Here is a 26,772-nt window from a genome sequence, read left to right as displayed (position 1 = left end):
GGAACAAAGGCATGTGGTTCCCGAGGCTGAGATCTCCAAGCCTGCTCGGATCGGGCTGAGCATCCTCCACCCAGATCCTCCATCTTCCAGTAGGCAGGGGTCACATTCACCAACTGCCCCCCTGTGCCGCTTAATCCCATCAACGGCCAAGACCCAGAGACTATAAAACCCAGCTCCTGGAAGCACTTGGCCGCATTTGCAGCCGCGCGACATCTCATTATCTCATTCTTACTTTGGACAACCTGGCAGGCTACCGAATGTAACCTGCCCACACAGCAGAGTCTGGCAAACTCCCCGTGGCATATCCAATATGCCAAATACCAGTAACAATGATGGATCTCATTCTCCTAACCCTGAAAGAACCTTGAATATGACACTTTTTAAAATCTCAGGGCTAGGTCGAAGGAGACGTTACTGGTGCCTGCTCGAGGCAATTGACAAACAACAGGATATTCGTGACTGTGACCCAAAGTGGATTTTTTTTTTCTTTTTGGGTCATACGCAGCGATGCACAGGGGTTACTCCTGGCTCTGCACTCAGGAATTACTCCTGGTGGTGCTCAGGAGACCATATGGGATGCTGGGAATCGAACCCAGGTCGACCGCGTGCAAGGCAAACGCCCTACCCACTGTGCTATTGCTCCAGCCCCAAGTGGATACTTTTAAAACCAATATTAGAATACATTTGTTCAATAACCTTTGTAGAATTAGAATCTGATTCTTACAAAAAGCAAGTTATAGATACATGGTTTTGTCTCCACCTTCATTTTAAAATTTTGCCAGATGGGTTAACAAACCTGACTTGTTCTTTTGCATAAACACAGCAAGATTGGAGAACTCTCCATTCAGGGTACCTCTTTATTTACTGAGAAGTTCTGGGGGTTGGCTAAAGATAGGAGACACACCAATAACGGCATTAATCTTATCTGGCACGTCAGAGTTACCCAGGCCTGGCCATAAAATGTCCCACAATGAACTGGATGGCCTCGAGCCTTCAGACTTAACTGGATGTGTCCTTGGGCCTCATTTTTCATAGAGGTGTCCTGGCAGAAAGGTGTCCTTCCCATCCCTTCTTCAGGGCTGGCAGAGATCCTTGGTTTCCAGTTTTTTCTTGATGCTGAGAATAGGCCCAGGCTGAGTTAGTCATTGCAGATGCCCAGATTCCTCATTCTCCATAGCAGTGACAATTCCTAGTCTCTCCTTGAGCCGGCCTGCCTCTAGGGTCTCCCTGAGGTTTGTAGGATACTTGAAATGTACCTGTTAAATACTTGCTCCTGTCATTTAGACACGGCCAGGATTCAGAGACTATAAAACCAAGCTCCCTGAAGCAAATGGTTATGCAAATGCGTCCGCAGGACCTCTTATTCTCTAGTTCTCTTTCTCAGAGAACCCGGCAGGATATCGAGAGTATCATGCCCGCATATATGCCTGACTGGGAACCCCTGTAAAGGTGTTTAGAGGCTGCCCCAAAAGCCTCCATCCCTCTCAGAGAGCCTGGCAAGCTATCGAGAGTATCCCGCCCGCACCGCAGAGCCTGGCAAGCTACTCGTGGCGTACTCTATATGCCAAAAACAATAACAATGATGATCCTCATTCCCCTGACCCTGAAAGAGCCCCCAATATGTCATCAGTCTATACTAGTACGTAACAGGGACGAATGGAGACGTTTCTGGTGCCTGCTCGAGCAAATCGATGAACAATGGGGTGATAGTGATAGTGATAGTCATTTAGACCATTTCCTTGACTGTTTCCCTGGAAGAGGGCTTTGGGATCCCATAACTGGTTTATCCTGTCTGCATGAGGGGTAGGCCCTATTACAAAGAGGAAAGACATCATCTGGATGCTGAATGGCACCTTAGCCCCCAATGTCCCAGCCGCTGGTGTTGGAGCTGGGTGTGTCTGTCCCTGAGAGGTCACTGCTCGTCTGCGGCTCCCACAAGGGCAACTTCAGCGCCAGAGTCGGCCCCATGTCAGCAGAACGCAGGCTCACAGCCCTGAGAGGGTATGCTGTTGGGGGCAGGGAAAAAGCAGTGAGGAAGGCGCAGGCTGTGCATTCACACAACCAACCTGGGTTCAAGGCCTGCACTGTTTAGGGTGCCCTTGCCAGAGTCTAGAGTGATTGGGGCTATGGGGCTGGAGCAATAGCACAGCGGGTAGGGTGTTTGCTTTACAAACGGCAGACCCGATTTCGATTCCCAGCATCCCATATGGTTCCCTGAGCACTGCCAGGAGTAATTCCTGAGTGCAGAGCCAGGAGTAACCCCTGTGCATCGCCGGTTGTGACCCAAAAAGCAAAAAAAAAAAAAAAAAACAAAAGAAAGAGTGATTGGGGCCAGAGAGATAGTACAGCAGGTAGGGTAGTCATCTTGCATGCAACCAACCTGGGTTCAATCCCCTGCATCCCATATGGCCCCCCAAGTACCGCTAGGAGTACTTCCTAAGTATAGAGCCAGGAGTAATCCCTGAGCATTGCTGAGTGAGGCCCAAAACAAAACAAAAAAAACAGGAGTGATCCTTCAGCACAGCGTTGGGAGTAAGTGCTGAGGATGGCCAGGGGTGACTTTGCTGTCCAGACACTGGGAAAGGGCCAGGGAGGGCCTGGCAGGACGCATGTGGGCTGCATAGGTGAGGCCTGGTTCCATGGGACACTCCCCACTCCCTGTCCTCCATGTTCTGTGTCAAACTGGTGGGGGGGGCGCCGGAAATGGCCCAGTTAGGATCCCTGCAGCAGGAACTCAGCAATGGAGCTGGGGCAGAAGGGGAAGGTGACACTTCTGCACAGGTTGGGGACTGCATGGGGTGGAGAGGCCCCATACCCTCATTTTGACCTTTTTGGGAAAGGTCTTTGCTGTGACTCTACAGAGAGACCTCATATGTCTGGCTACGAGGGCAGGACTGTGGTGGGAAGTGATGTCGGTGGATAGCTTATGTGAGGGGGGACGGAAAGAGATATCACTTTCTCCCAAACTGGACTGCTAAAGTCTGCGGTAAGCCCCTGCTTGGCATGGACCAGAGCCCCTCCAGCCCCACCAGGTGGCCACCAAGCCACGCCTGATGGCTGCTTGGTCTTCTCAGCATGGGAGTTGATCCTCCACCTCCCGATTTCTCAAGAAGTCACAGACTCAGGTCACGAAATTACTCTTTGCAGGAAAGTCAGTCCTAGCCTTACCCAGGGTTACCAGGTTCTTTTTTTGTTTGTTTCTGTTTTTTTTTTAATTTTTATTAGTGAAACACCATGAGGTACAGTTGTAGACTTACAAATTTTTGTGCTTGAGTTTCGATTATACAATGATCAAATACCCATCCCTCCATCAGTGCCCATTTTCCATCACCATGGATCCCAGTATCCCTCCCACCCCCATCCCCCACATCCCATCTTGCCTCTGTGGCAGGGCATTCCCTTTTGTTCTCTCTCTCCTTTTGGGTGTTGTGGTCTGCAAAAGAGGCATTGAATGGCAATCATGTTCTGTCTATAGTCTATTTTCAATATGCATCTCCCATCCTGGAAGGATCTTCCCAACACCCTTTACTTGGTGCTCCCTTCTCTATCTGAGCTGCCTTTTCCCCTTGCATGCCCGACTGGCCTCTAAGCCATGGAGTAATCCTCCTGGTACTTATCTTGGCTATTCTTGGGTATTAATCTCCTATTTTGTTACTTTATGTCCCCCAGATGAATGCAATCTTTTTATGCCTGTCCCTCTCTTTCTGACTCATTTCACTTAGCATGCATGATACTTTCCATGTAGTACCACTTGTATGTAAATTTCATGACTTCATCTTTTCTAACAGATACATAGTACTCCATTGTGTGGATGTACCAAAGTTCCTTTAACCAGTCATCTGTTCTTGGGCACTCAGGTTTTTTTCCAGATTCTGGCTATTGTAAAGTGTTGCAATGAACAAACAAGTACAGGTGTCACTTCGACTATACATTTTTAACTCTCTGGGATATATTCCCAGGAGTGGCATTGCTGGGTCAAATGGGAGCTCAATTTTTAATTTTTGGAGATGTTTCTGTTTTTTTAAATTATTTTATTGAGGCACTGAGTTACGAAGTTACTCATGATAGAATTTCAGGCATACAATGTTCCGACACAAATTTCCATTACCGGTGTGAACTTCCCCCACCAGTGTCCCCAGTTTCCCCTTCACCCCCAGTTTGCCTCCCTGACAGATTCAGGCACATTTTTCAATATCCAGCTTTTCCATTTGTTTCTTTTTGGTTACCTGGTTCTTGTCTTGCTTCCCAGAGAAGAATTTCAGGAGTAGAAAAGCAGTGAAGTAAAACAGATTTTATTGGAGGCTTTGGGAGGAGAGGAGGAAGGGAGAGTGAGAGAGAGAAATGTGCTCAAGAGAAGAGGGCTTCTCTGAGGGTGGAGAGAGCTCGTACACACACCCCAGCATTAGATAGGGAAGTACGAAAGTACACATCTCAAGAGGGGAGGTGTGGGCATCACAAGTGCTCAGCCACGTGGACACACAAGCAGTACATGAGCTCGGGCAGCATATCCGCGCCCTTCCTTTCTTTGTTCAAGGTGGCTTATTATAGGGTTTTCCCAAACTGCCTTAGTGGGGCTTTCTAGCTAGGCAAGAGTCTGTTGCTAGGGTTGTTGCTAAGTGGGTAGAGTTAGGAGTGAACTTCCTTGAAAACTCCTTTTTTTTTGCTTTTTGGGTCACACCTGGCAATGCACTGGGGTCACTCCTGGCTCTACACTCAGGAATTACCCCTGGCGGTGCTCAGGGGACCATGTGGAATGCTGGGAATCGAACCTGGGTCGGCCACGTGCAAGGCAAACATCCTGCCCACTGTGCTATCGCTCCAGCCCAGAAAACTTCTCTTGACCCTTGTTCCCTTGTTCCTGCTGGATCTTCTCTTTATTTATTTATTTATTTATTTATTCTTTTTGGGTCACACCCGGTGATGCACAGGGGTTACTCCTGGCTCATGCACTCAGGGGTCGGTCGCATGCAAGGCAAACGCCCTACCTGTTGTGCCATCGCTCCAGCCCCTGGATCTTCTCTTAGAGGGTGAGTTCAGCCTTCTCTGGTCTGGGGTAGCTGAGGGTTAATCAGACGGGGGGGGGAAGAGAGAGAGAGAGAGAGAGGGAGAGAGAGAGAGAAAGAGAAAGAGAGAGAGAAAGAGAGAGAGAGAGAGTGAGGGGCTGGCAGGGGGTGGGGGTGGGGTGATGGGAGGGAACCTGGGGATACTGGTGCTGGGAAATGTACATTGGTGGAGGGGTGGGTGTTGTAATACTGTATGACTGAAACCCAATCTTGAACAGCTTTGTAATGCTCTATCCCTCAGTGATTCAGTAAAAAAAGTAAAAGAAAAAAAAAAGAGGAGAGGACTTTTAGGATACTCTGCAAAATGGTAAAGTGAAGGGCAAAATAGCAGAGAGCCTTTGCATGAAAGGGAAGAAATGCTCTCATTTATAAAAGAGCATTTTGTGTTGTTAGTATGTACAATAAAGGTAATAGAAGGTTAAAAAAAAAAAAAAAGGAAGGAATTGAGGGTTGCCGAGTAATTTCCTCAGGCCCTTTCCGTAGGGAGGGATTCAGTCTCCTCAGGGTGGGCTGCTGGAGAAGGACTTATCAGGTCTTGCTTTCTGCATCCACAGGTGGATCAGACTTAGGACTGGTGGCTTTATTACTTCCCAGAAATTTCATTGCCATGATGCAGGAGTGGGGATGGGCCTTCCTAATCTACCTGTCTACATCAGAAGGAGCAACTGGAAGGAAGAGGTACCTGCCTTGTACACTCCCAACCAGGTTCCATCCCTGCCATCCCTAAGCATCACTAGAAATAGTTCCTGAGCACTGCGGAGTATAGCCAAACAAACAAAAATGGTACCTGTAGCCCCAACACAGGGGTCAAGTCACATACCTGGGGGCTCATGGAGAAAGCTGGCCCCTGCAGCAAGGATAGGTCCCTTAGCGTGATGAGAGGAGGCCGTATCAACCCTCCTGGGCCCCTCTGCCCAAGGTGGTCACAGGGGCTGGTGCCATGGCCCACAAGATCCACATGGCTTCTGTGTCTCAGAGGCACATGCTTCCCACTCGCCACCTTCACCTCTGCCCCAGCAAACTTCCTGGAACTCAGGCCAGGCTCTGGTTGCCACGCTCTGTGTCCTCACTGTCCTCACTGTCCCAGAACAGGGTCCCAAGCCTGCGTTTCCAGTTCCAGGTCTCCCAGGACCCTCGGCGAGGGTCCATACTGCTCTGAGACTCCGGGCCATTCTGTTCCCTGAGTCTCCTTGCCCCCCCAGACACCCCTGCCCTCTGACCCAGCAGCTCCACTTCCGGGAATTTATTCTAAGGAAATGCAGGGACCGGAGGGAAGGGCGCGGGCCTAACACCCTGGTCCTGAGGCTCTGTGCTGTGAGTGCAGGGCTGTGGGGTCTGTGGGCACCCTATCTGGCTTGCAGCCCTTTCTGGGGGACCCGTGGCAGGACACCATGCAGCCCTCTTGGCCGTGAGCCCCGCACAGTGGTGCTGGGTGGACGCTGGTTCCAGACTTGGCTTTTTCTTACTCTATTCATTCTTGCTGGTGTCCATGGGGTCCCGCAGGCAGGTCTGAGCGAGCAGGGCCTGCAGTGTTGCTGCAGGGAGCCCAGGCCACCCCTGTGCATGTGCCTCCTCTTTCGCAAGGGCCCATGTTGAGGCCAACCAGGGAGCTTTTCAGTGGCTCCCAGCTCACGTTACCCTGAACGCTGACATGCTGGGGGGGGCACATCTCTGGCACTATGCATTCATGGAGCATGGCTCGTGCTCACGCATGTAGCTGTAAGTTTGCACTCATACTGTGGCACTGGGTCATGGAGTGGGGGCAGTGCCTAGGGTGGGACAGCAGCCTTGTGCCCTGTTGCCCCAGCTGGACCGCCTCCCCCACCTCTCAGAAACCAGGCCTGGAGAGCGAGAGGGTGCGTGTCACTGAGGTCCAGCGTGGGGACAGGCTGTGTTCCGTGAGGACGCGTGTGAATGTGCTGTTCATGGGCACACACGAGAGACCAGGGCAACTGTTGATGTTAGTGGACCCCCATGGGTGGCTCACGAGTCAGGAGGACAGTCACCTTCTCCCACTTCTCTCCCCCCCCCACCCCACCCCCACCACCTGGGACGCGCTGGGAAGACTAGGTAGGACTAGTAAAATCTGCAATGAGCCTCTGCTCGGCATAAGCCTGAGCCCCACCAGCCCCATGAGGTGTCTGTCAGGCCACACCTGAAGTCCGTTTGGTCTGCCAGGGATGGGAGTTGATCCCTGCCACCTGATTTCTCAGGCTGGAGCAAGGATTTGCTCTTTGCAGGAAAGGAGAAACCAGTCCCAGGCCTTATCCAGGGTTTTCAGGATTCTTGTCTCGCTCGCAGAAAAGAATTTCAAGAGTAGCCAAGCAGTGAAGCAAACAGATTTTATTTGGAGGGTTTTTGAAGAGAAGGAGGAAGAGAAAAGTGGGAGAGAGTGGAGAGTAAGAGAGACAGAGTAACATGCTCAAGAGAAAATGCGGGCTTCTCCAAGGGTGGAGAGAGCCCTACACACAATCCCAGCGTTAGATAGGAAAGCATGAATGTACATATCTCCAGAGGGGAGATGCGGGTGACACGTGCTCAGGCACCACATGTGCTTGTCCTCACGGGGGCAAGCAGCACACGGGTTCAGGCAGCATACGTGCGCCCTTCCTTTGTTCAAGGTGTCTTTTATAGGCTCTTCTCGGCTTGTCTTGATCTGGACGTTCTGGAATCTTCTCAGGGCTGGATCACATTTTAATCAGTTTGAGAGGTCTGAGGGTTTCAGAAACTTCATGGGGATGGGTCCAATCTCCTCAGGGTCTGCTGAAGGTCTTATCAGGTCTGTTTTCTGTAGCCACAGGGTGGATCAGTTCTTAGGATTTTCCAGAAGTTCTGTTAACCTAAGTTTCATTGCCTTTTCTTGTCTACCTGCCTACATCACTGTGACCCAGCACACCTTGACAGAGCAACGGGGTAGGCTGTAGACCCCTGTGCAGCAGACCTGAGGTGCCCTCCAGTGGGGTAGCCAGATGAGGGGCAGAGAGATGGGGGCTGCAGTGGCTGGGGGAGCAAGGAGGGAGGCACAAGTCACAACCAGAGCCACCGGGGCCACCAGAGGCGGAAAGTGTCCGAGAGGGACCCTCTAGGGCTTTTGGGTTCCCACACTTCTGGTGTGGGTGCTCCTCACCAGACTGCTGGGAGCTGGGAGAGTCAGGGCCGAGCCCCGCATGAGGCCAGTCAGTCAGGCCCAGGAGGGCTGCCCCCACTCCACTCAGGTCCCCTCCCCATGGGACTCTGCTCTCACCTACCATGAAAGCACACCAGGCCAGTCGTGGGCACTTCACTGGCCTCTGGTGCCAACTGGCAGCAGCAGAAACCCTCAGGTCCTGCACGGAGAAAGCCACAGGTGGGGACAGTGTAGATGGAAGCTTGGCTGGCTTCCCGGAGCCTGGCAGGCCCTGAGCCGCCACCTGGTACTTTTCCTTCCGTCCTGGGGCTGTCGCTGCCTCCCTGGGCTGGGTTGCAGCTGCTCCCTGGGGAGGCGGTTCTGTTTACAGCCGGGCATGCAGCCCCAGGAGTGGGCCAGGAGCAGGGTGGGCGGGGAGGGGGGGGGCAGTGCAGGCTGAGACCATGCGTGTCCCAGCATTGAGCAACAGTGCAGCTCAGCAGCATGGGACTTGGGACAGATTCCTGGACCCTTGGCAGCAGATGTGGAGGGCTGTGCTCAGAACAAGGCTCCCAGCCCTCCCATTCACCCCAGGTCTCCGACCCCACACCCACCTTCTCATCAAGCTGCGAGAGCGGGGGAGAAGGGTGGGTGTTGGTTCTGTGGCCTGTCAAGGAAGCCACACCCAGGGGTCGGGATCAGGCCCTTTGATGAGCGGCTTCCCAGTCCACAAAGTGATTTATTCTGGAAAATCATGTTTAGCGCCAGAAGTGGCAAAAAGCCGAGTCTGTGTTTCTGTGCTTTGGCTTAACCCTGGGGTGTTCTTCATGGGCTCTTGGGAATTTATGTTCTTTTAAATAAAGGCCGAGACTCATTTCGATATTAATAGTATAGGGGTAAGATGCTTGCCTGGTACACGGCCAGCTCCGGTTCCATTCTGGCACCCCGTATGGTACGGAAAAAGAAGTGAACCCTGAGCACAGACTGGGTGTGGCCTGCAAACAAAAACTACAAAGTGAGCAGAAATAAGAAATTACATGAGATATTCTCTATTTAAAACAGGGTATCTAACGTGTCATTGCCGGGCACATAAGCGGTCCGTGGCAGTCTGGGTCACACTCGGTGGATGCACTGGGTCTTCAGCCCAGGTCGGCGGGCTGTGGCCGCCCCCTCCACAAGTGTGCTTAGTCCTTTGGAAAAGGGAAGGGTCACCGTGTGGACGTCTTTTCTCTGGCCGGGAGACAGGATGAAAGAGGTACGGACTGCGGGGGCCCTCACGCCTAGGCGGGCACCTCCTCCGTGCAGGCGGCGGGGCTTCAGTCCGTGGGAGCCAAGTGGGGCGCCGGGCGACCGGGGCGGGTCTCCGAGGGAACGAGGCGGGCGGCCTGACCTGTCCAGAGTGACGATTCCCCCCCGCCCCTTGCCAAGACGGCCTGTCCACGATGGTCCTGCCCACAGCCGCACCGCTCCGCAGCAGCCGCTCAGCGTGCACGCGCCCTCTCGAAGCGCCCGCCCCGGAACCCCGCCTCGGTTCCCGCCCCTCGCCTGGGTCTTAGCTCCCGATTGGTCGGGGTTCAGGTGGGCCGCCTCCTCATTGGTCAAAGAGCTTCAGATGTTGCGCGCGGGAGTGGTGAGCGCCCGCGCTGCTCCCGCCCCCGCTTCCGAGCGCGGCGCGCGATTGGCTAGCGTTCGGCACGGGGCCCGTTCGGGGCCGGGCTTGAGCGCGCGGAGGAGGCCTCGGGCGGCGGCGGCGGCGCGCGGCAGGTGAGTTCGGGGGTCGCGGCCCGGGGTAGCGGCGGGGGCTCGGGGACCCGCAGCGGGCGAGGTTCGGGGCCCTCTCGGCGGGCAGACACGACCCGGGGCCGGCGGGCCGGGGCGGAGTCTCGGGCCCTGCCCGGGCCGCCAACGGCTGCCGCCCCCGGCCCGCAGCCCCGGGACCCGGCCCGGCGCGCCCCCCTCAGTCCCGGCCCGGCCCGCGCCCCCCACAGTCCGGGGTCCCGGCCTACGCCCCCCACAGTCGGGATTCTGGCCCCCCTCAGCCCCGGCCCGCCCCTCACAGTCCGGGTCCCGGCACCCCTCAGCCCCGGCCCGGCCCGCGCCCCCCACAGTCGGGGTCCCGGCCCCCTTCAGCCCCGGCCCGCCCCCCCACAGTCGGGGTCCCGGCCCGCGCCCCCCACGGCCCCCCTCAGCCCCGGCCCGCGCCCCCTACAGTCGGGGTCCCGGCCCCCCTCAGCCCCGGCCCGCCCCTCATAGTCCGGGTCCCGACCGCGCCCCCTCAGCGTCCCAACCCTGCCTGGCCTGCCCCCCTCTTGACCCTCCCAACTCCTGCGACCCCGAGAGCAGCAGTTTGGGGGTGTTGTGGGGGACGGGGGCTCGGGCCTGGCCGTGGCTGCCCCGCTGTGCCCTGGCGCACAGGTGTGGCCGTGGGCGCTTTGCTGGTCCCACCCGCAACTGGGCTGCACGTGGGCACTTCCCTGTCCGGGGTTCTGCCCTTTTCTCCGTCCTTTTCTCCCACCCACCCCACTTAGATTGGGCGTGTCAGGGGCTACCCGTCTTTCGGTGCCCAGCTCCAGACCTGGGCTCCTGGTGTGGGCTGGGCAACCCCCCCCCCATGTGGCTTCCATGTCTGCACTTTGGGAGGGGGGCATCACACGCCATGCTGTGATGCGATGGCCCTTGCAGCCTAGTGGCTGCAGGCGGGTGGTGGCCCCTGATCTCTGTGCCTGGCTTCTGGGCTGCTTCGGGCGGGAACTCTCTGGTGGTGGTTGGTGGTTGGGCCACACCCAGGAGTGCTGGAGCTCCCTGTGCCACCATGCAAAGCATGTGCAGGCGGCCACACCCGCTGCCCAGCCCTGCCTGTCCCAGCCCGCGCTCCCCCCCCACCCCTCCCGCCCCCCGCTGGTGAGTGGTTTGTCTGCAGTGTGAGCCCCCTCCTGAGTTGTGGGGCGGAGGCTGTGGTGCCTGAGCAGGAACCCTGGTGGCCACCCATGCTGGTCGCAGCTTTGTGCCGAGTGTGTTGGCCTTCTCTCCACTGCTCCTCTTAGAAGAAGTGGTCTGTGGCCAGAACACTTGCTGTGGAAGAACCCCCTTTCCCGGAAAGTTTCTGTTTTTCCTTTTTTGGGGGGGGAGGGTCACATTCGGCGATGCACAGGAGTTACTCCTGGTTCATGCACTCAGGAATCACTCTTGGCGGTGCTCGGGGGACCATATGGGATGCTGGGAATCGAACCTTGGTCGGCCACGTGCAAGGCAAAACACCCTACCCCGCTGTGCTATTGCTCCAGCCCCGCTCCCGGAAGGTTTCTGAAGCTCCACACCTGCCTCTTGATGCCGAGCCCTGCTGTGTCCTATTCCCGACTTTGCTCCACCTCCTGGCTGCCCAGGCCTGTTCCTTGGGCCTCCCTTCATATCTTTTCCTAGGTCCCGTGGGTGCCCCGGCAGAATCAGTGCTCTAGGGGACCCTCATTTTTGTTCTCTCATTCTTCTTGAGGGGTGGACAGAGGCTGATTTCTTATTGGTGGGTATTTCCAGGCAGTGCTCAGAGGTCTCTGGGACCCGCAGTGGCTTTCAACTCAAAGGCTCTGTGCTCAGGGCAGTGTGGCACTTACATCTGTCCAAGGATGTGAGGCCAGGGCCTCCAGGGCTTCCCTAACAATGCCCAAAGCCAGTGTGGTCTAGCACACCCGGGCAGGCTCACAAACCCGTGCTCTCTCCCGGCCCTCAGTCTACACTTTCTGTTGTTGACATTCACACAGTGGAGGGGCCGGCATTGTGTGCCGACCCAAGTTCCTTCCCTGTACCATACCCACATGGCCTGGTAACCTGAGCCCATAGGCTTCAAGCTGCCCCCAGCCTCAGGCCCACACCAATGGCCTGTGCCTCTGGGGGACTCAGAGCACTTGGAAGTCACTGCCCCTATTTTACTCTGTGCTCTTTGTTGGCATCCATCACCAGGCCTAAAGAGAACCCCACATGCAGAGCAGCTGTCCCCAGCCTGGGCCAGCCACTGTCCGCACTGTCTCTGAGTGGCGCCTAGCCTCCCAGTCAACTCAGTTTGCTGAGCTTCCTGTTCATGGCCTGTTTTCAAGGTCCATCCTGGTAGTGGCACCTGCTGCTCTGGTCCTTTTAGGTCTGGGCCCATCCCTGCCTCAGTTTCTCAGCTGAGCCCCTCAGCATCGTGCTGTGGGCACACCTGAATCCTTGCGGGCTATGCTGGCGGTGATTGCGCTCTCCAGCCCATACCCTGGCACTGCCCTGTTGTATTCGCCAGCAGCAGCTCTGAGGGCTTTGGTTTCTCCCTCCTCTGCTGCACACGCCCATGGGAGTGTGAGGTGGCACCTCGTTTTGCTTTGCATCTCCTGAACATCTCTCGAATGGTAGATAGCTGAGCAGCCCTTCTCATGTGGCCTGCTGGCTGTCTCTGGGGAAATGTCTGTTCAGGCCTGGCCATGTGTCATGTGTGTCTGCAAGCTGGCCTTGCCTTGGGGCTGCCTGTTGCCATGGTCGTGGTCTGTGTGCATGCTCTGACCTGGTTGGAGCTCACTCCACTACTCTATTCCGTTGTCCATGTTTGTGTCATACCTATGAGTCACCCGTAGTCCCCGATGTTGGTTTATTGGGGTGGCCTACGGGGATTTGGTCCACTCCCATGATGCTTGAGGCTCCTCCCAGTAGTGCCTGCAAAGTCACGTGCTCTAGCCCTTTTGTTTGAGTGTCTCTGGTCCCCTCCCCCTGAGTCTGTTTCATGGTTTAACACTTACCTTTAGGTCTTTGACCTTTTTTGTTTTTGTAGGTAAATCTCCAACTTTTTTTTTTTTTAGTTGTGGAGTCACATACAGCTATCCGGGGAGTGGAGGGACGCCAGGGTCAGTCCCAGTGGTGCAGTGGAGTCAGGAGCAGAGACATCTGGCAAACAAGCCCTGCACACGCTCACCACCTTACCAGCCCAGCTTCTCCTGCCCTCACACAGCTGCAGTTTCCCAGCAACTTGTTGGAGAGACTTTTCCTGCTGTGTTGGTTTCTCTTGGCAGCCCATGGAAAATGATTTGATCCTAAGTTTATGGGCTTATTTCTAGACTTTCAGTTCTGTTAGCTTAAGTCTGTTCCAGTGCTCATGATGCAACATTCTTTGGTTTTTTTGTGTTTTTTTTGCCACATCTGGCAGTGCTTAGACCAGACTTCTGTTTCTGTGCTCCGCCCTGACTCCTTGCTCTGTGCTCAGTGCTCACTCACTCTTGGCGTGCTTGGAGGACCATCTGGGGTGCTGGGGATGGAACATGGGTTGTCTGTGTATAAGGCCAGCACCGTCCTGCTGCTATGCTACTGCTCTTGCTCCCCCTCACCTCCCGGGTACCTTGGACCTCATTGCTGCTCACAGGAGTTCGAGGGTTTGTTTTCTTATGTCTGCCAAGCTTGCCCATTTGCTCATGGGAGGCAAAGCTGGGTCTGGTCATTAGTGCCTCATTTCCAGAGTGGGGAGCAGTGTCTCTGCAGCCAGGGCTGGAGATACTTTCTGTTCATTTGCTGGACAGTGAGTAGGTTCCCAAGCGGGTGCTGGGTGATACTTTCCTAGAAAGGAAGTGTAAGGGCAATTAAGTTTGGTAGCGTTGGCTTAGGGACCTACTGCAGAGTCAGTTTGGCGTCTCCTTTACCTCCTCCAGTATCTGACAACCTTCGGGAGACAGCCTCTTTGAGTAAATTTACCCAGCTTTGCTCTTTTCTTTGATTTCCTGAGAAGAATTACTTTCTGGTTTTATATTATTTCTCGTGTATAAGACAACTAATTGTTCTGTGGAGCTGGTATTGTGCGATTTTGCTCAATTCTGTTCATTTGTTCACATTTGGTTTATAAGCCTTTCTTGGTGGTGATCCAGTGAGTTACCAGTACAGGTGTCCAACCTGGGACCTCTGCTTGCAAAGCCTATGCTCAATGTGTTATTTGACTTGACCGTTTCTTGGTGTCTTCTCTCTGATCTTCTGTAGCTGAGATCGTGTCATCTGTGAATCCAGATAGGTTTTTGGTTTTTTTTTTTTTCCCTTTTGGGTCACACCCGGCGATGCACAGGGGTTACTCCTGCTTCTTCACTCAGGAATTATCCCTGGAAGTGCTCAGGGGACCATATCGGATGCTGGGAATCGAACCCAGGTCAGCCGCATGCAAGGCAAGCGCCCTACCCGCTGTGCTATTGCTCCAGCCCCTCCAGATAGTTTTCTGATTTATAACCTTTGTCTCTTTCTCTTAGGCTTGCACTCAGACTTCTCTGGACTTGGCCTGACTGGGATCGAGAGGTGAGAATGGGACCCTTGTTGCATAGCAGGCAGTGGTGGGGGGGACTTTTGTCTTTTTGTCTTTGTCTTTTTTATTTTTTTTAAGTTTTCAGGACACACCCAGCAATGCTCAAGGGTCACATCAGGATCTACGCTCGGAAATCACTCCTGGCGGTGCTTGGGGGGACCATATGGGATGCTGGGGATCGAACCCAGGTCGACTGCATGCAAGGCAGACACCCTCCCCGCTGTGCTATCGCTCCAGTGCTTTTGTCTTATCCCCAGTCCTGGCCTGTTGCATTTTCATCAGGAAATACTTTGACTAGTGCTTTTTCTGTCCCAGTGGAGCAGTGACCAGGACCTGTTCCTGGCTCAGTGATCAGGGGCTGTGTGGTGCCAGGGATGTGGCCTGGTCCCTCGGGCATGCTAGGCAAGTGTGCCACATTCCCAACTCAGTCTCTAGGGTCTTCAAGCCAGTTTGAATTTGCTTGTGGTGAAATCCAGGACATAGCCAGGCTGTAGAGGGGCTTCTAATCTGTGCAGTGGTGTTGTCAGGGAGAGAGCCCCTGGGGGTGTGAGGGGCCTGTCTGGGAGAAGGGTGCAGGGGCCTGCAGAAAGGCCACACGCTCAATCTAGTCTTTTTCTCCATTACTAGACTTAAGAACTCACGGCTTTTTTGGACAGGCCACCACGTCTGATTTTCAGGTGGAGGCGACCAGGTCTGTTTTGGACTGTCCGCTATCGGCCAGAGTAAACAGGCTGGTATGCTGGAGCTCTGGAGCTGCTGCTGCTGCTGTGCTACTGCTGTTGCCGTGGCTATGTGTTCCGAGCTGTTCTTAAGCTGACTGAGCACTGGGAGTCACACCTGTGTTCAACCACATTTATTAGTGGGTCTCTGTCACATTGTCGCCTCTCGGGCCCACTTGGAGTTGCTTGACTGTGGGTGACTCTGTGAGACAGTCTTGGTGACACACCTACCTGTTGTTCCAATACGGCCTGAGTGGGCCTTGCTTGGGCCACAGGGCAGCCCTGCAGCCTGGCTGCTGTCTTCTGAGTCAGGAATCGACTGGGTGACATCTATAGTCAGTGCTACTGGCAAGGTTCAACTGTATGTGATCTGCCATCCACACTGCTGCAAGGTATCAACTGTAACCGATGTGTAGTCAGTGCTGCTGTCAGGGATCAACTGTGAGATCTGTAGTCGGGATCAACTGTGATCTGTAGTCCAAGCTGCCAGAAGAGATGACTGTGAGCTCTATAATGTAAGCTGCTAGAAGGGATTAACTGGCAGTGTCTGCTGTGTTAATTGTGCAGAAGATGCCAGCCATGCCTTGGATATAAAAACAGATAAACTCAGTGACTCAGTTGCTGTTTACAGTCACACTTTTGGCAGGTTGGGGTGATAGTCAGTTTAGCTAGGTACCTTGCATTCAGAAGGACAGTTTTGAAACGGTCATTAGGGAATGGGGGGGATCCGCTTTTTACAGTGCAACCAGGTTTTTGTGATCGCTGTTCCTGGTCACTCCCAGTAAGGTTGGAGATGAAACAGATAATGTGCAGTTCCAATGGACGGCCCAGCACACTTGTGTGAACTCTCTCCGTTCTTTAGTACCTACTTTTTAAAAGAAAGTTCACGCAGGACAAAAAGGAATAAGGAAAGAGTAGGAGTTCCGTTACCTAGGATGCGCTGTTGAGTCTGGAAGTTCTGAAAACTTGTTCATGGATGCACAGTCAGGCCCCTCTAGCGTGCTCAGACCATCATCACTTGTTTCTGAGTCTTTGTTTCAGAGTCATTTTGTGTTAGGGAATTCTCGGTCACTTAGTGTAAATCATAGTTTTCCTTCATTGGCACTGTTTTGCTTCCTTAAAAATAAAACGGGGGGCCTGGGTGATACCTTAGCTGGGAGAACGTTTGCTTTGCACACAGCCAACTCATGTTCCATCCCTGACATCCTATAGGGTCCCCCAAGTGTTGCCAGGAGTGATCCCTCCCCCACCAGCCTGCCAATATCTGTTGTATTCTGAGCGTGATCACTTGGAACTTGATCTTTGAAAGTAATTTTTTTAGGTTACTCCTTTTAAAATTAGAGATAAGAATAGTATTTCAGGGGCTATAGCGATAGCACAGTGGGTGGGGTATTTGCCTTGTGGGAGGCTGACCTAGGTTCGATTCCCAGCATCCCATGTGGCCCCCTGAGCACCGCCAGGGATAATTCCTGAGTGCAGAGCCAGGAGTAACCCCTGTACATCGCCAGGTGTGACCCAAAAAGCCAAAAAAAATAATAATATATTTCATTAGCTTTTATATTAACAGGGCTGGAGCGATAGCACAGCGGTAGGGCGTTTGCCTTGTGCGCAGCTGGCCCGGCCGAGCCGGGTTCAACTCCTCCGTCCCTCTCGGAGAGCCCGGCAAGCTACCAAGAATATCTTGCCTGCATGGCAAAGCTTGGCAAGCTACCCGTGATGTATTCAATATGCCAAACACAATAACAAGTCTCACAATGGAGATGTTACTGGGCCCGCTTGAGCAAATCGATGAACAACGGGAGGACCGTGACTGTGACCGTTTATATTAACATAAGCAGGATTAAGATCTGAGCAAAATAATTATCCTTTGAGTCAGTGCTCAGGGGTCTGTACTCCAGGTGCCAGGACCAAGCTTGAACTGTGGCACCAGGCACCACATGGCCCTGGCATTGCTGGTGGTGGCACAGTGGTCCCAGCTCCACTGGGTCTGGGTAGAGAACTCCTTGGGAGTTCCCCCAATAAAGAGTCTAGCGCTCCTAGTTCAGTCCCTTAGATTCAAGTCAGCATGTGGGAAACAGAGCCAGTGTGCAAGGGTGCGGGGTGGTGGGCGTGGAGGGAGTGGTTGATATAATGGCCACCACAGCCACCTTGCCCACTAGCTCATGGCATGTCTGTGGCAGGTGGGCCTAGGGATGCGCCACAACCCACTCCCAGTCAGCACAGGGCCCTCTGGTCCCATCCTCCCCGACTGTGTGGCTGCTGCTGGCCTGTGCACAGTGTGGCGGGTCTGGACACTGGCCTGCTGGTCGACTGCCCGGACCTATCCCGAAGCAGGTGAGAGTGTGTGGTTCCCATGCCTGGGTTCCAGCAAACCTTGCCCAGGGCCCTGGAGCGAGTGTGTCTGCAAAGCTGTGGCACTTCTTGTGGGTGCTCTGGCTCTTGTGTTGTTGCCGAGCTCTATTTCTGGCCCTATGTGACTGTGAAGGCGGGGATTATTTTCAGGCTCCTGTTCTAGATCGTTACTAAATTCGTCCAGACATTCGAAGCCTCCGGATTCATGTTCTGGGTGGCTGCAGAGCTAAGATTCCTTTTTGGCCAGATCACTCAAGGAGCAGAGAACTTTGTGTTTGTGCCTCCCCGTGATGTGGGTGTCAGGAGGGTGGAGCCTGTGGGCATGTGGTCTGGGTAGGGGTGAGTTTGCACCTTTGGGTGTTGCTGGCAGCGAGGGTGGATGGTATGCACAGCTTTTCTGGACCCCAGGGTGCCGCCACTGCTGCCCGCCACCACTGCTGCCCCAGGAGCTCATCAGGGACTTGATGTAATTATTCAGCCTCACCCCACCCTCAGCACTTGGAGGGGAAGTGGACCGTGGGAGGGTCTGGAAAAATGAGGACAGGCCTACCTGTGTGCAGATGCCTCTCCCTGCCTCAATCTGGGGAAAGCCCCGGAGGGCTTGGTGCCCCACAAGGCTGCGGAGGCTCCGGGGCTTTTATCAGAAACCTGGGAGTTGGTGCTGGTCTTCACATAGCAGTTCTCCCTGACGGCTGCCAGGCCTGGGGTGGAGCTACCCTCTGGCCTCTGGCTCCGGAGAGCAGGCTCCTGGCGAGCCTCCTGGAGAAGAGGGAAGAGGCTCTTCCCAGTGACCCGAGCCTGTGTGCAGTGTTTGCTCTGCAGCTCTGTTTATTTAAAGAGCCAGAGGGCCCCAGAGATGGCATTGGGGCGAGGCTCTCGATTGGCCTCATGCCACCTGGTTTGAAGCCATAGCACCACACATGGTCTCTGGAGCACAAAGCCAGGAATAGCCCCTAAATGCTGTGGATGTGGTCCTAATCTCCCCAAGCCCTTTTTGTCACCCTCTCTTCACCCTTGCCTTTCACTGCTGCTGTAAGGACAGGTTCACACATGTCCGGTCATGGGTCCTGTGCATATGCCTGAGTTTGCCCCTGAGTCATGACTGTGGTGGATGTTGGGACTTCCCTAGAGGTGCTGTAGTTGTATTGCCCAGGGGCCTAGTGGTCCTGGGAGTCCAGCCAGGCCCTGTCCTTTGAGCCTCTTCCTGCTCTCTGCTACTTGTTCTTTGGGTGGAGAAGGACACGGCATGTCTGTGTCAGTGCCCCAGGCTCTGCCAGTCTGCTGAGTTGCCTTGCCCAGGTGTTGGGCTCTGAAGGCGCCGCACCCCACCAAGTGCTCATCTCCCCCATGTGTGACTCAGGCTGTGCTCTAGTTGCATGTGGCTGGGAGCGCGTGAGCTCCTGAGATAGTCATGTGTCAGCTCCACTGGCTCCCACGACAGCAGTGCTTCGAGAGGGGTTAGAGGCGGCTCGGAGGGCCAGAGTCCAGGGTTTGGTTCCTGGTACCAGCAGGAGGGGTGGCCTGAGCACTGCAGTGGCTGTGAGAGAAAAGAAGAGCCCAGACTGCTGAGTGGTGCGTTCTGTGAGAGGTCTCTGGGGAGCCAAGTGCCAAGTGTGTTCTGAGACCAGAGGCCCTTCTCCCCTCCCCACGTGCCTGTTGCCTAGTGAGGCTTCTTGGCCCAGTTCATGCCATTGTTCTGCCGAAGTTCCGCGGGCGGGCGGGAGGCGGCCCCTGGGCCAGGGCCTGCTTTCCCTCAGTCTGATGGCTGACGTGGACTTGGAGTTGGAATCGAGGCAGTCAGACAGGCAGGCCCAAGACAGGTTGTGGCTTCCTGGGGCCCAGCCAGCTGTTGTGACAGAGGATTATTGTATGTGCATGAGGTTGCACATGCGTGGGTCCATGGGCTAGGTGCCGTGGAGAAGAGACAGATGTCTCAGTGTTTTTTCTTTCGTGTTCCTGATTCAGGGGTCACTCTTGGCAGTGCTCTGGGAACCACGCCCCTACGGGCAAAGCATGACCTCATCCCTGTCGAAAGTGTGTGAGCACAAGTTTTGTGGGCGTTGTGGGCTTTCTGTCAGTAGGGGCGACACTTGGCAATGCTCAGGACTCTTCGGGGGCTCGGGGGATCCTCTGTGGTGTTGGGGACTGAATATGGGTCGTCTGCATGCAAGGCAAGTGCACTCTCCCCACTCTCCTGTCACTCCAGCCCAGACAGCCACATTTTTATTTGAGTAGTCCTTGTCCACTCTTTTTCTGTGGAATCCATGGCTCTTCCCTGCCCTGTCCCTTGCTGCTCAGTGCCAGAGGGTGCACTTGTGAATGGTGTGTGTGTGGCTGTGGGGTCACACTGTGTGTGTGTGTGGGGGGTCACTGTGACTGTGGAGTCAGGGTCACTATATCTAAGGTCACCCTGAGGGGTCACACTGTGTAGAGTCACACTGTCTGGGGGGTCACACTGTGTGTCTATGGAGTCACTGTGTGTGTGGGGTTACACTCTGGCTGTGGAATCTCATTGTGTGTCTGGGGTCACACTGTGTGGCTGTGAGGTTGCACTATGTGTGGAGTCACATTGTGTATGTGTGGGGATGCTGTGTGTCTGTGGGGTCTCACTGTGCGTGGTGGTGTTGGGATTAACTCTTAGGCTTCGTGCTCAGCAGGTGCACAGATCACACCTCCTAGTGCTGTGGCATACGGGGCAGTGGCAGCGTTGGAATTGATCTAGTGGTACCTCCTATCCACGGGCAGGTGCCCTCCCTGCACTGAGCACGCCCTGGCCCCAAATAAGGACCCTTTGGGCTGTGGGTAAACAAAGGTGGTCATTCTCCCATGTTTCAGAGCTTGGCATCTATGGGCCTGTGGGGACACACAGAGGCTCCAGGCCCCAGGGCCCCGCACATGCAGCGTGTGCTGACCACTGTGTGGGCACTGCAGCTAGGAACGGGTGCCAGTGTCCCCAGACAGGCACATGTGTGGGCACTCTAGCCCGCCCCAGTGCGGTGAATTCCAGGGCCTAATTTCTGCTTCAGTTGAGAGCTTAGGCCCATGTGTGCCTGTGTGCATTCCCATGTGTGCCTGTGTGTGCGCCTGCAGCAGGCAGCCATCTGTGACCCCAGCGACCCATCAGTGCTAAGGACAGATTCAAAGGTTGCAGCAGGTTCATTGTCCACCCCCGAACATTTTCCTGCAGGATGCGCTTCACTTGTCTCAGATTTTCAACAGGTTATGAGTCATGTTACTACTCATAGCACTGTAGCACTGTTCATCAATTTGCTCGAGCGGCACCAGTAACGTCTCCATTGTGAGACTTGTTGTTACTCTTTTTGGCATATCGAATATGCCATGGGGAGCTTGTCAGGGTCTGCCGTGTGAGTGGGATACTCTTGGTAGCTTGCCAGGCTCTCCGAGAGGGACGGAGGAATTGAACACAGGTCAGCCACATGCAACACAAACGCCCTGCCCGCTGTGCTATTGCTCCATATTTCAAAAAATATTTTGGAGTGTAAGTGTGCATGTTTTTACCAAGGAAAAATTGTGTCATTCCAAAGAAATCTGTGTGCTAACCTGAGAAAGTATTAATGTAAGAATAATATTGTGCTGCTTTTAGACAAAAATGAATGTAAAAATGGCTCCTAGGGGCCTGAGAGATAGTACAGTTGACAGGGTATTTATCTTGCACATGCCTAATCCGGGTTTAATCCCCAGAACCCCATAGGGTCATGTGAGCCCTGCCAGGAGTGATCCCTGAGCCCCTGAGCACAGAGCCAGGAGGAAGCCCTGAACACCATTGGATTCTCAACAACAAAATGACTCCTAGGAGTGCTTGAATTTGGGGGAGTTTGGGCCACACTCCAGACTCTTGGGACCCACCTCTGGCTGCTGGGCTGTGTCTGGGCTGTGAAATAAAAATAAGCCAGGCTGAGCAAATGGTCATGAAAGTGTCCTTGAGAAGGGGATGAGGGGGAACATTCTAACACCTTCAGGGATTTCTAAGCATGTCTGAGGGGCCCTGGGCCAGCCCATGGGGGCCATGAGCAGGAGACTGAGCTGGAGTCCCTGTGCAGCTTGCAGTTGGACCCACCGGCTGTGGAAAGGATCCCAGGAGAGCTGTAGGGGGGAAACCCTGGGGGGACCCCAGAGCTGTGGGGTCCATTCCAGGAAGCAGTAGAGGGACCCAGGAGCTGTGGTGTTTGTCCCAGGGAGCACTGAGGGCCAAGTGCCCCCTGCCAGAGCTGTGTGACCCCAGCTGTGACCAGGGCGGGAGAGAGAAACTGAAGAAGGTGAGGACTTTGCGGAGGGTTCTAAGTTTCCTCTTGGGGAAGTGACTGCTTCTGCGTGTCTGAGCCCGACTCAGAGCCATTTTGGAGGGCACGTCATCCGAGAACTGTGGAGCTGCTGTGGGCTTTGTGTGCTGCCACTGGTGAGTGGCGGGCAGTTCTCGCTGCCTGCATGCCTCTAACACTGGGTCACTTTCTCCCATCTCTGCAGTATGCTCTGAGACCCTGACATGGACTTTTCTCGGCTGCATCTGTACACGCCACCCCAGTGTGTGCCCGAGAATACTGGCTACACCTATGCACTCAGGTGAGTGACGCAGGCACCAGTTGCATGTTCAAAAGTTGAGCTTTGCACCCCGTAGTCTGGCCCTGCGGTGTGGCGGGTTTCTCTTGTGACTCTGTGTTGCTGCTTCACATCCACCTGGACTATGGTGCTCTCACCGGGTGGGCGAACAGATGGGGTCCTGCTGGGTTGAAAGAAGTAGCCACCATGGAGAGGGGCAGGGTGCAGCGCTGATGGTTGTGGGGCCTGAGGCCTGACTTATCAAAGCCTCTCACACTCCCATAGGACCTCAGAGCTCAGTGTGAGCCCTGAAAGTTACGCTTTCCTTCATAGATCCACGCAACCACACAGAAGGACGGCTCTGGGCCTGCGCTGTTTGGGGTTTGCAGGGGCAGTGGCCTTGGTGGGGGGTAGGGGATCCTGTTCCCTCAAAGAAGGTGCATTTTCAGGAGGCTCTGAGTGATGCCATTTCTGAAAAGGGGGTGTTAGGCCAAGTAAGTGTGGGACCCTCTGTTCTAAAGGTAATGAAAATCTGAAAACTATTAGAGACATTTTAAGAAAAATACTTTGGAGGGGGGCGTTAGGGACACGCCTGGGGGTGCTCAGTACTCAGTCATGGCTCTGCACTCAGGAATCACTCCTGGTGGGCTTAGGGGACCAGATGGGTGCCAGAATCAAACCAGGGTCAGCCACGTCCAACGCAAGCACCCTTCCTGCTCTGCTATCTCTCTAGCCCCTTAAGAAAAACAAGTCTATTTGTTTTGCTTGTTTTGGGGGCACACCCGGTGATACTCAGGGCTGACTCCTGGCTCTGCACTCAAGGATCACTCCTGGCAGGCTCCGGGATGCTGGGGATTGAACCCAGATTGTCTGTGTGCAAGGCAAGCGCCCTCCCTGCTGTATTGTCCCTCTGGTCCCTTAAGAAAAAATAGTATTGGGGCTGGAGTGATAGTACAGCAGGGAGGGCATTTGCCTTGCACGAGGCTGACCCAGGTTCGATTCCCTGCATCCCATATGGTCCCTGAGCACTGCCAGGAGTAATTCCTGAGTGCAAAGCCAGGAGTAACCCCTGTGTATCGCCGGGTGTGACCCAAAAACAACAACAACAACAAAAAGAGAAAATAGTTTTAAGCCCTTAGTCAGTTCGCTCATCCTTCTAATTGGGATTGGCCCAGCAGTGTGGCTGTGGGTGCGGTGCTTTGAGCCCACAAGGATCACGCTGCCCGGCCACCCCAGTGGTGCCTCCACGCAGTCAGCCTGGAGCACGCCAGGTTGCTGTCCAGCGTGCCGCACGGTGGGGGCTTCATTCACAGGACCAAGTATGGACAGCCCTTGCCCACACCATGGGTGACGTGTGCTGCGGCGGCTCCACTCACAAAATTGCCTGTCATCTGTCCCGTGCTACTGACCGTGGTGAGGTTGTGGACACTTCTTATCCTGCTGTCCAGAACACACTGTCACATTCTTTGCTTTGGGGTCACACTGGGCAGTGTTCAGGAGCTTCTCTGGATGCTGTGCCAGGGGTACCCTGCAGTGCTGTGGATGGAACTGGCATCCGCCTGTGAAGCCCAGCAGGCTGACTGGCCCCAACCTTCCCCCCCTCCGCCCTGCCAAGGGCCGCTTTCCAGAGCACATGTCTGTGTGTGAGTGCAGCCATCCAGCCCTGCATGGGTATGGAGGCAAGACGGTTGGAGCAAGGGCAAGTGGGTCTCTCGCTCCTGCCCCTTCCCTTGTCCCCCCCATTCCCCTCTCTTCCTCTCTCACCACCCTTTGTCCCTCTGCTTATATCTCCTCTACCCCCTTGTCCCTCTCTTCATCCTCCCTTGTTCCTTCTCGCTTCCCTCCCTCATCTCATCACCCCCCCTTTCCCCTCATCCCCCACACCTCTACCCCCCTCTACCCCTTACCCCCCCTCAGCCTTCCCCACCCCCTGGTCGTGTTTCTGAGATGCCTTCCAAGCAGAGCAGCCCCCCACGACACTCAGACTTTCAGTGCTCATGTCTGTGGTGGGCATTGGGATCCCGCTGAGGACCCCATAGGTCAGGAGCATGCCCACCCTTTTCATTCTCTCCCTGGCCCATTTTTTTGAGTTCTTCTATTTCCTGTGAACTAACATTGATCATCTGGACCAGAGGGTCCTTATTGGTAGGGGGATGAGGATTTGTTGGTGTTTAGGACTCATTCCTGGTGGGACTTGGGGAACCCTTTGTGGTGCCGGGGATTGAACTTGAGTCAGCTAAGCACATGGCAAGTACCTTAACCCCTAGATGGTCTCTCTCACCAAGATTTTTCACATTTATTTGGGTTGTTGCTCCTTTGTCAGAAAAAGATCACTCAGCTCTTCTCTCAAACCTGCTTCCCTGTGCTGAGTTGGGTGTGCGCAGAACTGGGTGTGGCTGGGTGGGTGTTCTTGGTGATGCTGGAATTGACTGCGTCCTTCAGGCTGACCATGTGCCTGGGGCGTCTGAGGTGCCTTTCCTCAGCCCGGAGAGATGCAGATTGATGCCATGACTGGGGCCTGCACTGATCTGCGATGATTCACTAGTGATGTGGGGGGCACTCAGCAGTGCTGGGGTCCTCTGGGCTGTCCTGGCAGCGCTCAGGGTCCATGCCTGTACCACGCTCAACTTCAGCCTTCGCCATCATTCAGCTTGACTCTGGGTGGGATAGGACATCTCAGTCACTCCTGATGGGCCTTGCTGGCCCTCATGAGCAGTGTCCAGCAGCATCCTCTGGTGCTGGTCCCGCTGGTGAACACATGCTCCCCTGTGGCCCTGGGCCTGCAGCTGCTTCCCCCCCCACCCCCACCCCCGTTCCCCTCAGGGACCTCACCTGGACCCTCTGCTCCCCTGGCTGGGGCTCTTGTCCATGTCTGGGGGCTTAGCTCATCTACCCTTGGTGCGCTGGGTCCTGGGAATAGTTGATCCTGGAGTGCTACTGTCATTGTCCCCACAGCTGAGGGGCACTAAAGAGCCCATACAGAAGGGCTCTGTCCAGCCCTGCCTGCATGGCCTATTTCATCTCCTCATAGTGCTGCTGGGATGGTGTGGGGGGATGGGGTCAGCATGGCGGGTGGGAACAATGCAGGGGTTGGGGATGGTGTGGAGAAGAGTGTCGGCGAGAGGGATGGTGCAGGGGACAGTGTTTGGGACAGTGAGGGGGCTGGGGTGGAGGACAGAGACCGTGTGAGGAACAGTGCTGGGACCGGGGTGCGGGCTAGGGACAATGTGAGGGACAGTGCAGGGCCAGGGTGGGGGATGGGGACAGTGTGAGGAACAGTGCAGTAGATGGGGATGGTGGAGGCTTCTTTCAGACTCGTTCATTTCCTTCCAGTTCAAGTTACTCTTCCGATGCCCTGGACTTTGAGACGGAGCACAAGTTGGACCCTGTATTTGATTCTCCGAGAATGTCCCGCCGCAGCCTGCGTCTGGTCACTACAGCAGAGGACAGCCAGGCTGGGGATGCCCAGACCCACACAGGCCGCGGGTCCTCCCTCAAGGACAGGACAGCCAGGTAAGACTATCCCTTGTGCTCCCTGGTCCCCTGCCCACAGTGGTCATGAAGCCAGGCACACATTTGCTGCTGCTGCTCCAGGCCCACACACGTGCTGTCTGGCTATGTCTGTGTGGAGGTGCCGGATCACACGTGTTCCTGCTGGCCAGATCTATGTGGAGGTGCTGACCACCCTGTGTGGCAGGTTCAGGTTGGGGCCGAGACTTCAAGCCATGAGCTGTGGCCAGGCATGCGCCCTCTGCAGCAGACACATGGGTGAAGATGCTGGGGCAGCCACATGAGCAGAGTGAGGCCAGGCAACTCAGGCAGATGGACAGAGGGACATGTGGACATCACGCCCAAGACGATGAACTGCAGGCAGACAGGTGCCAGATGATGTCACTCACCTGTGGTCTGTAGAAAATCAGTCCAGGCTATGGACACATAACGGATGAGTCTTGGGCACTGAGAACAGATGAGAACACTAGCCTGGGAACAATGAGACTGAGTGGAAGGGTACTTGGGCGCAGTTGGTGGGGTGATTGTGCACCAGAGCTTCACCTCTTGAGTCAGCACACAGGGGCGTGAGGATGGGATGGTCCAGAAGTTACTGATGTTAGGGCCAGGGATGTTGGGTCAGAGGTGATGTCCAATAATCACACATTGATCCTGTAAACTGAAGCATTCTTTAACTGTATTATCCAAGCTATACTTTTTTTCTTTTCAATTTTGGCAACACACCCAGCAGTGCTCAGGGGTAACTCCTGGTCGGCTTGGGGGACCATATGGGGTACCAGAGATTGAACCCAGTTGGCCACATGCAAAGTGAGCGCTCTTCCCACTGTCCTGCCGCTCCGGCCTCTGTTTTCTCTCTTTAATACATGTTCCTCTCTTTTTTCCTTCTTTCATCTTTCTAAGTAGCACTGTAGCACTGTCCTCCTGTTGTTCATCAATTTGCTTGAGCAGGCACCAGTAACGTCTCCATTGTGAGACTTGTTACTGTTTTTGGCATATCGAATATATCACGGGTTAGCTTGCCAGGCTTTGCCATGTGGGCGGAATACTCTCAGTAGCTTGCCGGGCTCTCTGAGAGGGGCGGAGGAATCAAACCCGGGTCAGCTGCATGGCAAATGCCCTACCCGCTATGCTGTCACTCCGGTCCATACAAATTGTTTTTGTTTTACTGGA

At 54.7% G+C, this 26,772-nt stretch overlaps 1 protein-coding gene across 4 annotated transcripts in view; it reads left to right on the top strand.

The window, feature by feature from the left end:
• Positions 1-26,772, top strand: part of SUN1 (Sad1 and UNC84 domain containing 1) — a 304,333-nt gene that overhangs the window by 254,367 nt on the left and 23,194 nt on the right. For 3 of the 4 annotated variants that reach the window (XM_056128285.1, XM_056128284.1, XM_056128281.1), the window contains exons 1-3: positions 14,410-14,457; positions 22,021-22,116; positions 25,426-25,605. In XM_056128285.1, coding sequence (XP_055984260.1) covers positions 22,040-22,116; positions 25,426-25,605 — 257 coding nt within the window. In that variant the 5' untranslated portion in view covers positions 14,410-14,457; positions 22,021-22,039. Of the gene's footprint in view, positions 1-14,409; positions 14,458-22,017; positions 22,117-25,425; positions 25,606-26,772 lie in introns of those variants that run through there. The other variant, XM_056128282.1, reaches the window with a different exon arrangement.

This window comes from Sorex fumeus, unplaced genomic scaffold (assembly GCF_029834395.1).
Source record: "Sorex fumeus unplaced genomic scaffold, SorFum_2.1 ptg000064l, whole genome shotgun sequence".
Classification (NCBI taxonomy): domain Eukaryota; kingdom Metazoa; phylum Chordata; class Mammalia; order Eulipotyphla; family Soricidae; genus Sorex; species Sorex fumeus.
The sequence above is the reverse complement of the archived record's forward strand: the minus strand, read 5'-3'. Positions and strand labels throughout refer to the sequence as shown.